General features: G+C 40.6%; 1 protein-coding gene across 5 annotated transcripts in view; it reads right to left on the bottom strand.

The window, feature by feature from the left end:
• NEK10 (NIMA related kinase 10) overlaps positions 1–13892 on the bottom strand; it is a 218795-nt gene that overhangs the window by 193647 nt on the left and 11256 nt on the right. For 2 of the 5 annotated variants that reach the window (XM_079114271.1, XM_079114272.1), the window contains exons 2-5: positions 8918–9028; positions 8576–8636; positions 2540–2670; positions 801–899 (exon numbers count right to left, since the gene is read on the bottom strand). In XM_079114271.1, coding sequence (XP_078970397.1) covers positions 801–899; positions 2540–2670; positions 8576–8636; positions 8918–8991 — 365 coding nt within the window. In that variant the 5' untranslated portion in view covers positions 8992–9028. The other 3 variants (XM_079114273.1, XM_079114275.1, XM_079114274.1) reach the window with 3 other exon arrangements.

The raw sequence follows: 13892 nt of genomic DNA, 5'->3' as shown, positions 1-13892 counted from the left end.
TGATGAAGAAGATTTAAGTTTCTTCATCAGCATCTTTTTAGTTGATGCCTTTTTAGTTGATCTTCTGGGAAGACCAAAGGGCAGGTCCAACTCTGACTGGATGCGGGGAGCCTCCTTTACGAATAACCAGCTCTCCTGTGAGCATCTCAGAATGGTAAAAAATTCAATCTGACAGCACTCCAGTGCCAGCTGATGGCTCCCTGAAAGCCCTGATATTTGCAAGAGAGTATCTAGAATATGTGTTAACTGACCCTTCATCTGCAGTCCCAGCCACCACACCTGTGTTAGAACCGGTCTAAGAACAAAGGGGGCAGCATTTGCTTTGGTCCTGAGAATCAGTGTCTTCAGGGGGCTGTGGCTGGATGGTGCACACTTATCCTTTCTTTCCTCAAGGTCAAGGCTGGGGCAGTCCCTTTAATCAGTCATTGTCCGAACTGCAAAAGTGTACCTGAAGGATGTCATCCATGGTGTCACCCACTGTCTCCTTCAGGACCCCACAATGAACTCCTCCTTGGGCATCCAAACTCAAAATAAGGAAATTAAGGAAAACCAGTGTAACTTTGAGTGTCTTCCCACTTTACTTTACCTGTCATCAAACTCAGCTAGATTCAGTACCTAATCCGAGAGAAAGAATGAGATCAAAGGCAACACCGACTTAATTGCCTACTTCTAAATGGCCTTTGCTCTATTTCATTCTCTAATTACTTTCCTGTAAGTTGCTTCAATTCACATTCTATGTAGGAGACATAGGAAATATGCCTTTCTTGGGTAACAGACTACCTTTCCAAGGACAGTCTTACCTGCATATGAGTCTATTTTTCACCAAGGCCGTAAAGATCTCCTGAAATAACACATGCTGGGGATGTTTGCTGAAATTCCTTTCATTCTTGTAGTTTATACTGAGATGAAACAAACAGAAGAGCATTTTGTAATAAAAATGACTTAGGCTTAAAGTTACCAATGCACACAAATACCATGTATATTCAAGGCAAATACTGAAGAATTCTTAAGGTTTAACACTGCTAAAGGCAAGATAGGAACTAGAAATTCAATTGTTCAGTTTATGGTGACAATTATAGTCAAGCACATGCCTTTCATCTTACCATATTAATTAAATTATTCCCTACGAATACTTAATGGCTAAAATTGGTCAGAGGGGAGAAAAGGGCATATGGAGAGGAAGAATGTCTGGGGTCATTATCTAGACAGATTGCAGCAGGCAAACAAGACTCCCTTCCATTCTCTTTCCTCCCACCCTCAATCCCACCAGCCACTTTAGCTGTCAACACCAGTGGCAGTCACAAGCACTTTCTTGCAGATAATAGAGATTTAGTAAGTCTTTACTCCATCAGTCATAGTGATGGCTTGATTGTTATTGCTTATGTTTGATGTTTGTGTGTGCATTTAACGCAGTTTTGGAAACATTCAGACTTTAGGTTCTTTTAGCTGATGTGACAGCAAACATCAGAGAGGTTAAAAATAGCCCCATCACATTTAACCCTAGAAGAGGATAAAAGCGTACACAAAAGGATCACATGGCTGCAGAATATGTAATATTTTGGTGCATATTAAAACAGGCTGTTTTTAAGATCTAGGCCAAATTAGTTGGAATTACATGAATACACCCCCTTGAAGGCACGTTCTATGTCTTTATGTTGTCATTTGTAACAATCCACCTTTGTAGTCTTTTAGATGCCTTTAGCCTGCTGTGTGTTCCCACCCTAGCCAGGGGAGGGCTAAAATGGTTTCTTAGTACATGGACACAGGTAAACTAGATATGGAGCAACAAGAATTTACTGTTCCTCTCTGAAGATATATTTTTAAAATATGAACTCATGTAATGTCATGTGGATTTCTGGACTAACTAAGTTCATCAAGTGACAGGAAATCAATCAATCAATCTAGGCCCCAAAAAGTAAACGGTCATTCTACAATATTCATATCAATATTTCATGCCATTCATTATTTACATGGTATCTGGTGCCAAATGACCTAAGCACATTGTAGAACTGAGAGAACCAGCTCCTGGAAGGGGAGTGGCCCATGAGAATGGGCAGCTTCCAGAAGGTCTACATGGCAACGGAAATCAACAGGGCTGACACCTGCACTGTTACAGGTGAGGTGCTATATCTGCAACTGAAAACCTGGTTGCTTTGACTACCACATTCTTTAGCCACCACATCTGTTCACGGCAAGAGATTCTTTTGTTTATTCTCATTACTGGAAAGATGTGTAGACTGACCAAAGACTAAGCAAAGCTCTGAATCGGCCTAGCCAGGTCACATCCTGGAACCGCTTCCTTGTTAAGGAAATGCCAAATGTAAGTCAGCACAGTGTCCTGAAACTCCCAGGTCAGTTCCACCTGTGACCATTAAGCCTATTGTTTATGCATTACTTCTGGGAATGGTTTAAGCTCTAACTAAGACTATTAAACCGAGAATCTCCATGGTAAATTTGGAAACAGGTTTTAAATGGCAGCTCCTGTTATAAACATTACTAAGCTAAGGAGAACGGGTTGCTGGAGGCACAGATTTCTTACCTAAAATTTTCAAGTTCGACAGCTTCTGTGGACTCATGCCACTGACCTCGAGCTCTGTGTCCACCCGCCTTGATGGCGGGCTCAGACTTCGTCATGCTATTTTGGGCACTATCAAAGTTAATGGCTGGAAGCTACAGAAATAGAAGCACAGAGTACGTGAGGATCACAATTCAGCACAGGATAAAGAAAGTAACAAAATGGGGGGAGGCAGAGGGGAGGTCAAAGAGCACAAGTTTTTTCCAGGCCAATAAGTAAGATGACAGACAGCCCTGTTAACTGGAGGGGTTTGCTGAGAGTTGCGTGTCTTTGACTTAAATATTTACTCTCCACCTTTCACTATTTTTCTTCATAGCTTACAACCCTACTTGTCATAATCTTATGGTTACTAATTATTTTCAGTCTCCCTTGCTTTTAATGTCAGAAACTGGTTCATTTTTGTTTAATGCTGTTTCCCTGGCACTTAGTGCAATGCTGGGGGTCACAGTTCTGAGGTGAGGCCTGGGCATCAGGGCATTTCGAAGCTTCTTGTGTGCTTCAGCTGTGTGCCTAGAGAGTGTCTGGGTCCAGGGAGACCACTCTGGCATAGCATGGTGTGCCCAGGCTGAGAATGAGTCACCACATACTCATTCCATCTTCCACATTAGCCAAGTATACACACTGCTTACCAGCTAGTGAGGATGTCTTGAAAAGTGAGAATCTATTGCTTTTAATCAGTCTGAACATCCAATAGTATTTATGAAAGTCATTAAAATGCCTATAGAATTCATCATAAGAAAAATAAAATTTGGCCAGGTGCAATGACATCCAGTGACTCAAGAGCTGAGGCAAGAGGATTGCAAATTCAAAGCCAGCCTGAGCAACTTAGCAAGACCCCACCTCAAAATTTTAAACTTTTAAAAAGGACTGGGGATATTGCTCAGTGGTAAAGCAACATGGGTTAAAACCCTAGTATAAAAGAGAAAGAAAGAAAATTTGTTTAACTACAACAGTTAGACTATGTCTCCATTAACCATATGAACTGGTGAGTGACACATATAATAAGTAGTCAAGTTATCAGTATTCAAATAGTCTCTTTTACCAATACTTACCTATATTTGATATTACCCCAAGATTTGTTTCTGGTACCACATAAAATGAAGCATGGTATGGATAAATATCCTGTCTTTCTAAAGTACAAGTGAAGGTTGTTCTACAATTAATTATTACAAATGAGGTGAACAGAGGGTAATAGAACAAAATGAAAGACATATTTTCAATAAATGATTACATTCTATATAATCACAAAACAAGACTATAATATGTTGCACTTGTTGTCTTATTCTACTGAGAAAGTTGATAGAAATCAACATGAAAACATTATTTCCATATCCAAAGAGAATATTCCTGGACTTCCCAAAAGGTGCTCATCTTCTAGAAAAATACATTCTAAAAAGGACATTGTTTTATACTAGCTTAAAAAAAAAAAAATCCTTCTTCATACACCAATCACAGTTGAATTTTCAAAATATTAATAAAAAGGGCAGGAGCGTGGCTCAGTGGTAGAGCACTTGCTTATCACTCAAGAGGCTCTGGGTTCAATATAAGCACTACAAACAAAACAGCAAACATTCCATCAGGTAAAACTTAACCTTTCTACCTCAGTTCAGTCAGTCAAACTACAAGTCACAAAACAAGAGGCCATGGATACTTGAGGTAGCACTATATAAATGGCTAAGAGAACAAGTTCCCTAATCAGCTTCTGTGGGTGTCAATCCACCATGAACTAGCTGCATGATTTTGGAAAATTTACTTAATCTCTCTATGCATTAGTTTCTACATCATTAAAATGGAAATAATAATAGTAGTAGTAGCAGCAGCAGCAGCAGTAGTATGTATATCAGAGTAATTATGAAAGTTAAATGAATTACTATTTATAAGGCACTTGCTATGTGCCAGGTATACTTCCACTGCCTTGTAAATGTTCTTTCAAACCTCATAATTATACCCATTGCTCAGATGAATTTGCTAAATAAATCAAATATGTCATTAGGTGATTTTCAAATGTGAACTGGTAACCCAAATGCTATTAGACACAAAACCACAGCAACAAGCAAATTTTCCTGTGTTTTACATTAAATGTCACAACAGAGAGAAAATAGGAAGTGGGTTTTCCAGGTCCAAGGAATTTCAGATCCCCTTGCCATTGGCACAATTCCCAGAATACTGTTTGCCAGAGAGAAGGTAGCCAAGACAGAGGAAGGAAACTCAAGCCACCAAAGGAGAGGGCAAAAAGCTGCCACATGTAGCAGCCATTGCCCGAGTGGGCAAAGCAGGCAGGTAGTGTTGGGAATCAACTCGAGGAGCCTCCATGGATAAGGTGGACTTGGCATCATAGGTGCAGCTTATACCAGATATTGTATTATATTATATTATACTAGGAACTCAATGTTATTGTTATTATTAGCACATATTAATTGTACAAATTAATGGGAATTAATACGACATTTTCATACACGCATATAATATGTTTTGATCATACAACCTTCCCTACGACCCTCTCTTATCCCCCTCCTCCTGGGAAGACCATGGCTTAATAATAGGAACCTTGAAGCAACCCATCCTCTTCAAATGAAAGCAATGTGAGTTCAGAACCCAGTTCGAAACCCAGAGCATTTTCCCTTGGCTCCTCAGTGCCTCAGACCTGCTGGGTGTCTGACCTCTCCATGCCTGGGCATGTGCAGCCTGTAACTGATCACGTTCCAGGGCTCAGTTCAAACAGCCTCCTGGTGTGCACTTATCCAAGCCTTCCTGGGGAGAGCTTACCTCTCCTCTCACAGCACTTATCACAGTCTAAAACAATGTCCAGTTTACACATCAGCCTTCTTGCCTTGAATTCAGTCACCCTGTGGGGAGCATCACCTCTCACAAAGACTGGCATATAGAAGATATTCAAATGGGGAACTGGTGAATGAATGCTCATTTTGTTCCCAGACAATTAACTCAACTGATACCACCTCCAGATGAGTTCATCCAATTGGCACACTTGTTGCAGACACATGGTACACCAGACATTGTATGAGAGTCTGGATATACAGTCATGAGAACAGCCATGGCCTCTGCCTTCAAGGACCTTATAGTCCCCAGGTGGTGGGGAACTGCAGTCAATAAGTAGGCTTGAGAGACATGCTGCAGAATTAGCCAACAGGGGTTTGTTGAGGTGGGCAGTAAAGAAGCAAGAACGTGCACTAATGGACCAGAATGGAAGGTAGAAAAGAACAGAGAACGCATGCTCAGCTGGAAGGTACTTCCAGCAAGCTCTGCAGACCCAGAGCACAGGGTCAGGACAAAGAGCCAAAGCAGAGCCTTATGACACAATGGAACAATGAGGGAAGTGGCCTGGCTCATTAGAGATCCAACGGGAGAAGCATTCAGCTCGCTATAACTCTGCCTAAACCCACAGGGTAGATTTCCTCTATAACCAGTAATTGGTCATCTTAACCCATTTGCAAAAAGACAGGGAAAAAAAAAAAAAAAAAAAAAAAAAAAAATTGTTATAGCATGAATTCAGATGAGTGAATATTAACCTCAAATTTCCCATTTCGAACTGAATGCTAAAAATCTCAGAGCCAAATATGTGACCCATTCACACATTTTGTTGGGCATTTCTGCCTAACCCCAACTCTACTTTGCTCCCAGCCCTTGTTTTTCTTTTATTGTTGGTCCTGTTTTTAATTTATGAGAACCTGTCATACTTCGTGCATCTTATAAGCTCCTTACATTCCCTCTGGAACAAGCAAGCTATAAATAAATTCTTGAGTTACCTTCTCCAGAATCTTCATTCTCCTATAAATCTCTCCACGCTATTTTATGAAACGAAAATACGGTATTCAGAAAAACATTCATTATTTCAGAATTACAAATGTGTGAAAGTTTTATAAACAGAATTAGGTATAAATCTTGTGAGCCTTGGGAACCTTCATCCAATTGAAGACAAGTTATTTTCATTTTTTTTTTCTTAGAGCTATCTACTTTCTGAATAATTCAAGCATTACAAATATGCATTTCCGTATGTGTGAAATATTTAACAAAAAGATATGCCATGTGAACTTGTCAGACAACAGATTGCAAATACCAAAGTTGGCTAAAAAGGGGGAAATCGTGAAATTAATTTTAATTAAACCTGCCAGGTGTTAAGAAGGAAGTGTTGAAAGGGGGCACAATAGATCTAGTCAGGATGAACTTCAAAGTTGAAAACTTGGAGCTAAACAAAACAAACAAAACACAAAACACCACCATCATGTTTCTTTTGCCTAGTCCAGAGACTTGCACCTATTCATGTGGTGACCCGATTCTCAGTCACAATTAGGAAAAGAATAACCCAAACCCACTGACTAGAGGATACAGTGAACCAGAGACAGAAGTCAATGTTTCTGGCATTGGGAAATGTCGATCTTGTCAGGAAATAAGATAGTGGACAAGACTTTCCAAAATGAGAGAGAAAATAATGCTACACCACTGAGAGAAGGTGCCTTGGGAAAAGAGTGATTGCTTCAGGCATGGCAGATATGTGGAGGTGGTATCATGAGAAGAGGGTTTTGGAAATGGGTTAGAACTCACAGGGAAGAAATCTGGGAGAAAAGAATAGTAAAAGAGTAAAAAAAAAAAAAAAAAAAAAAAAAAAGTCTTCAGTATTATGATTACATTGCAGGAAGCACAGTGGGAAAAGATGAGGGCAACCAAAACTGTATGCTGAGTCACCTCACTTACCTCTCCAAGGAAGAATAGGTTTGTGAGCAGAAAGCCAGGAAGACTGCTTCAGCAGTATAAAGACAGACAAAGGGCAGAGTGACTGCTGAAATAGGTAGACAAGAATAAAAATTTCCTCACTGCTGTAGCATTAATAACAGAGAAGAATGGGTTCACAGAGTAAAGGTATTTTAAAGACACTTTTTACTCCAAATCAAAGCTCATCCAACAACTTTCTTTACTGTAATCTGATTTTCCAACACATTTAAAAGACATCTCAGTGGTTAGAGACACATGTCGCAAAGTGGGGGTGCCTGGGTCCAAAACTATGGCCTTTGGAAAATGATTTAATTTCTCTGTGCCTCAGTTTCCTCATCTGTAAAAAAGGGCATTTGTAATTATTAAGCAATGTAATGCAGATAGAGTACCAGGCACATAGTAAGTGTTCGCTAACTATGAACCATCATTATTGGGCCTTCATGTGCCATCAAATCATGAGAAAGCCATTCTATAGTATAAGTAAATAGATAAAAATGCTATAGTTCGCTGGTAAGTTTGGTTGATAAAACAAAAACCCTTAGGGTGGGATTACTAACCACATGAGCTCTTAAACGAATTGACCTAAAGAAGTATAATTTAATAGCCTTTGGAGCCAGAATTTCATCCCTGCCATTGACTAGTTGTCAGTGCTAAATAGCCATTATTGTTGTTATTAGCATTGCTATATTGTTCCCAAACCACCATGAACAGCTTCCAAATCTCATGATTTTCTAAAGTCTTAGTAGAAGCAGAATCAAAACGAAAGTTTCAAGATAAATTAAGGCAGGAGTACCACTCCTTCCCTTGCCATTCAAAATAACCCAAACTCACTCTGCTCCCCTTTTCTGGTGGATTACAATTAGACCCCAGCCCCAAGAGCTGCACCGCAGCAGGAGCAGAGGGAGAAGAAAGAGAATGTGGTAACTGTGCTTTGGAAAAACCAACTTCCATGAAGCCCTGAAGAGGCAGATTTGGGCATCCGATAAAAGAGTTTGCTGATTATAGACTGAAGGGTAGAAGCTTTGCTAGTGAGGGTGCACGGTGGTGAGCAGAGGAGAAGGCGAGGCGCCCGCAGGAGAGGAGGATGAAAAAGATGCCAGGTGTTGGCAAGGCCTGAACTGGGAATGAGAGAAACAGCCAGATACAGCAAGAGAAAACACGCGAAGAACAAAGAAACTGGACGTATCCTGCTCGTAAAGACGTTAAGTGGATCCCTTTGGAAACAGGTGATTTCTCTTTCATTAAACCATGGACATTCTTTGAAAAAACTACCTGTTGTTTGCTTGATTGAACGTTCAAAAGGCACCGGAGTCTTTTAAGATCTGAATAGTCCCTAGGAGAAAGAATACCACAATGTCAACCAACAGAAAGCTCCGGGTGAACGGGGTCATGCTACCCACCGGTGGCATTGCTACTTTGCAGGCCTGCTTTATAGACCAACATGTGCATGCCAACCATTTCCCTTTGAACGTGACAAATGATCAAATGTTTCAGTGGACACTGTAACCCACAGTAGCAGTTGTTAGGAGTCTACACTATTTCTCAAAAAGCTATTCAGAGTGCTCAATAGCTACTCCCTCAGTTAATAATTAGTAAACACTCATATGGGGTTACCTGCTGGTGACTCCTTGCTGTTTTTTATCAGTTGACTTTTCTGTGGTCTTCACCTTTTTGTCTGGATCAGGCATTGTAAAACATCAATGCCCCAGAATTAACATCGCATTCCTTTCAAAGTAAAACGGAGGGAAAAACTTCAGTTGAGCTGTATGAGTCAGAACATTCTTGATTAATACAGACAAGATTCACTTAGAACACCTACTTTAACATGCAAACACTCACGTTTATTTCTAATACAAGAACAAAAATGTTAACATGAACACCCTTTCTCTTCAAAGAGCTTTGGACACATTGAGGGCATAGGTTACAGTAGCCCCTGAGCCTATATTTTCTGGGTGTTCTTGATTTCAAGTATTCTGACCCATTGCCCCAACAGGTGTTGTTCTGCATGTCAGAAAACGTACGTCTTTCAACAAATACCTAAAGTTCAGCGGATGCTTTCATGCTGTCTCACTTGTCTTTCTCAAAAAGTATCCTTAATTATATGCTGCCAATCAGAGGGTTCCTTTGTCATCATGGGTCATGCCCCTAATAGTCTCAGAGAAAGTTCCACCCACTCATAAATAATCGCTCAAAGTCAAGAGTAACAGATTGGTGTATTTCCAAAAATTCCTAAAACTACCTAAAGAACTTTATGTGTTCTTCTGGAAATCCTGGGCCAGTCCTATATCGTCCCTGCACTCATCCAAGCATCTGCCCGATAGCCATTTCAACCTTCTGAATTAAACTTTTTATGATGGTCATGGTCACCTTTCCTAGTATTAATTTTAATACTATTTCTCACCCCCACTCCAAAAGTAAAAATGTGTTAACCAAAGAAAGAACAATTTACTTTTTTCTCTTAACCAAATTATAGTCAATTGTTTTCAATTCCAGAATAAAAAGATACCATACTTCCCAGAATATAGCAAACTACCAAATTTGATATTATGTTGGTTTCATTCAATTGGATGTAAAAAAAAAATTTCCAATTGTGTTTCAATGCCACAGTTTAACTCTGATGTGTTGTTCAGGCATGAAAAAGCACGTATTATTGTCTTATAATTGCATGCCTCAATATATTATGAAATCTATGGTCAAACTCCAAGTGTCTCAGAGGTCTTTAGAAGCAAAGGAATGTGCCAATGGGTGTTTTGCTGCAACAGAATCTAGTGAAATTTAATTTTGTGAAATGCATAAAGACACTTTAAGGATTTAAAAATGATTTCCCCAAAATAGTCATACTTGTGACAAATTGTTAACTAGAATTAAGAGTTGGGGACCAAGATTCTCATCACTGGTACACAACAAAGCACAGTATTGATGTTTTAGGATTGTACCTAGGATATAAAATCATAGACCCATTCATTCAACAAATACTCACTGAATGCTTACTATGTCTGATTTCAGACTGAAGCTGCAAAAGGTGCAAGAGAATCTCACAGGCAGGCAACTCTACCACAAGCAAAAGAAAACCCCACGTATGAACTTGACAACATGTTTTATGAGAAGTTCAAGTAGAAATTTGATTTAGCATCTGCTTTACCCTTGAATAAAGAAGAAAGGAAAAGAAACAGAAAGGATGGAAGGTAGGGAAAATGGATAATCTGTCAATTGATGTTCAAAGGCAAAAGACCCCAGTGCTTTTTTTTTAATGTAGATATGAAAATGTCCCCCAAAAGTCTTAAAATAAGTGGCACTAGTCAAAATGAACAGAATCTAATTTTGCTTTTTCCTCAAGGAAAGAAGGAAAATGTTCAACCAGATACACCAGTCACTGTTGAGCTTCATGTTTCTGCTCAGCCCATAGCTGCAGGCTTTTTAGAAGGCGGAAATAGCAAACACAACACTGTGTGCTTGACAAGGTGTGGGAAGCTCAGCCTCCATTGGAAGGAGATCACATTTGCCACTATCAAACCCTGTTAAACATCCTGCCTTATTCCCTTGCTTAATCTCCATAATTTTATTGACTGGGTGTGCGAACATGAAATAATCATCTAATAGTTTTATCAGTTTGAGATTTGCAAGTACTCTGTGAGCTGGAAGAGCACATACCGATAACTCTGGAAATGTTTCACTTAATTAAACAAATTCACCAGAATCGGTAGAAACAGACAATTGCCTTTAGGATGAAAAGTAAAATCCTTTCCACTTGCTGGCTGCTAAAATGCAAACTATTCCAAAAAAAAAAAAAAAAAAACCAAATATTTGTTTTGAGAAATTGAAAATGCTTTAAAATATTTCATTGAATCCCACTTTAAATTTTTAAACAATGATTATACTATACTCACATTTATAATCCAAAATGGGAAAAGAGGAAAGGAAGGGCAATTAAATTGCCCAGAGGCCACTAATGCGTTAGGCGTCAGGGGTGCAAAGGCAAAAACTCCCCAGGGGGTGTTTCAGTACAATATCACAGAGGAGCTGGAGAGTATAATCTATACCCCAGTGTTATTTAGTACTGACAGAAAGGAGCCAGTGTTCATGTTCTGACAGACTTCAGTTGTGGGTTAAGGACCCTCGGAGGAGGGTCCGAGGCATGCTTGTCTAGGGCTATGCCTTCACCCCAGGCATGCCTATGTGGAGCTAAAAAGACTTGAGAGGCTTGCAAAATGTCCTCTAAATCATGAGGTGTAGGAACTACCTGTAAAAAGCAAGAGAACAATGGAGCCAATACCTGGGACACACTAACGGTCACAAGGGATCACAGAGAATCTCAGGCAGAGAGCCCACGCTGCTCACCAACTCTATGGGAAAGAGCTGTGGAGGATGAGGGTGTAAGAATCTGTGCTGTGGGCACAAACTGAATGGAACCTACTGCAGTGGCTCTCAAACACTGAGTCAATGTCCCTCTTCCTGGGCTTGGTTGTCCGGGTGCTAGAATACCCTGGGGCCTAGCAGGGGCTTAGCCTGCATCCTCTTCTCTGTCTAGCCCCTCTCCTGAGCCATGTCACCATCTCAAGGTTTTATATACCATCCATAATTCTAAATTTGTATGTCCAGCCCTAGGTCTTCCCTGACTGCCTGAATTTGCAAAGTCACAATCTGGATGTCTAATGGGCACCCCAAATTTAACATGCTCCAAACAGAACTCTGACTCCTAGCACCAAATGTACTTAAAGCTCCTCATCACAAAAATGGACCCACACCACCTGGCTGCTCTAGGCAAAAGTTCAGAGGACTCCCTCCCTCCCTCCCTTCCTTCCTTCCTCCCTCCCTTTCTTCTTTCTTTGTGGTGGTACTGGGGATTGAACCCAGGGCCCTGTGCATGCAAAGCAAGCCCTCTACCAACTAAGTTATACCTCCAGCCCCCAGAAGCCATTCTTGATCCCTCTCTTTCCTCTACCTCCTACATTCAGTCCACCAGCAAAACTAGCCTGCGTTCCCTGCTCCCCACTGCCATTGCCACCATCTTCTCTCACTGGATATTGAATAGACCCCACTCTTGTCTCTAGAAGTCACAGGAACCAAAGGATTATTACTGTATAAATCAGACCATACTGCTCTGTGGCTCACAATCTGTACTTGACTGTACTTGGCTTCTTATCCTGACTTCCACCTCTCTGGTCTCTTCTGTCCTCTTCCTCTTTCTTACTCTACTTTGGCCAAACTGACTTTCTAGGGAGAAACATGAACCCATAAACATGGCAACTGCTATGGTTTGAACATCTGTGTCCTCTGAGACTCATGTGGAAATTTAATTGCCACTCTAATGGAATTAAGAGGTGGAACCTAGGAAAGGTGGGTTCAGTGCCTTTGAAAAGGGGCTTCAGGAGTGGTTCTCTCTGCTCTTCCTCTCTCCTGCCATGTGAAGAAGAGTGCCCCACCTCTGGAGGATACGGAATTCAAGTTGTCATCTTTGAAGTAGAGAATGAGCCCTCACCAGAATGGCACCTTGACCTTGGGTTTTCTAGCCTCCAGAACCGTGAGAAACTAACTCTCTCTTCTTTTTATGTTACCTGATCTATGCTGTTCTGCAACAGCAGCACAGAAGGGACTAGGGCTGTTTGTACCCATGGACATGCCGACCTTCACCTTTGGGCTTGTTCATCCCTTCCTCTGTTCTCAGCTGTCTCCTCTGCCTCTGGATTTTAGCTCAGGGTCCCCTCCTAAGAGTGGGGATGTTCATGCACACACATTCATACTCACCACAGACCCTGCTTCGTGTCAACACTGAAATCCTCTAGCTGCATACTGGTTTCCTTGAACTAGGTCATGAGCCCCATTTAGCAGACACTGTGTGTTTCACCCGCACATATGTCCCCATACACAGAACAGTACATAGCGTCATAAGAGCACACCGTACGCAATCAAAAAAGATCTGTCACTATCTGTAAGGAGTGACAAGTGTTTTTACCATTTGAGAATTATTAGCTTTCTAACAAATCCTTATTTTTAGACTTGAGACTCCTCTGACCTCTTAAGCCTGCCACTCCTCCCTGGTGCCCCCTGAGCAGCCTGCCCTCCCCACCTTGCAAAAGCTTCATTACCTCATAAGGCCAGGGACTGGGCTGCTCTTACTCACCACACACATGATAGGCAACAATAAAAATGTACTGAATCAAAGACCTAATAAAGGGATGAACAGATAAAAGGACTATTTTAAAAGAAACCTGTGTCGTTACTCTTTCAGTTCAACGAATCTCTCATAAAGCTCCTTTATAAATCAAATTAACCGAGGTTTACAATAATCCCAAATGCATTCAAGAATCATGTCATTTATTCAGTGGTTAGAAGAAAAGTTAGAATTCCATACAACAGTGCTTCGGAAATTATCCATGGTGAACAACTTTTTATTTAAATTGCCAATCTATTATGGATTGATAGTTTTGTTTCAAATCCTGTTCGGTGATCATGTGTTTTGGATGTGATGGTAGTGTCAAATTTCTGTAGAACTTCGGTAATTACCTCTTCATGAACCACCTAAAGACCACCTAGATAGCAGTGATCTAGTACTGAAAACTATCTTCTCAAATAAGCAGGCTGTTTTCAC

This window comes from Sciurus vulgaris, assembly GCF_902686455.1.
Source record: "Sciurus vulgaris genome assembly, chromosome: 16".
Taxonomy (NCBI): Eukaryota; Metazoa; Chordata; class Mammalia; order Rodentia; family Sciuridae; genus Sciurus; species Sciurus vulgaris.
This window is presented reverse-complemented; position numbering and strand designations above follow the sequence as displayed.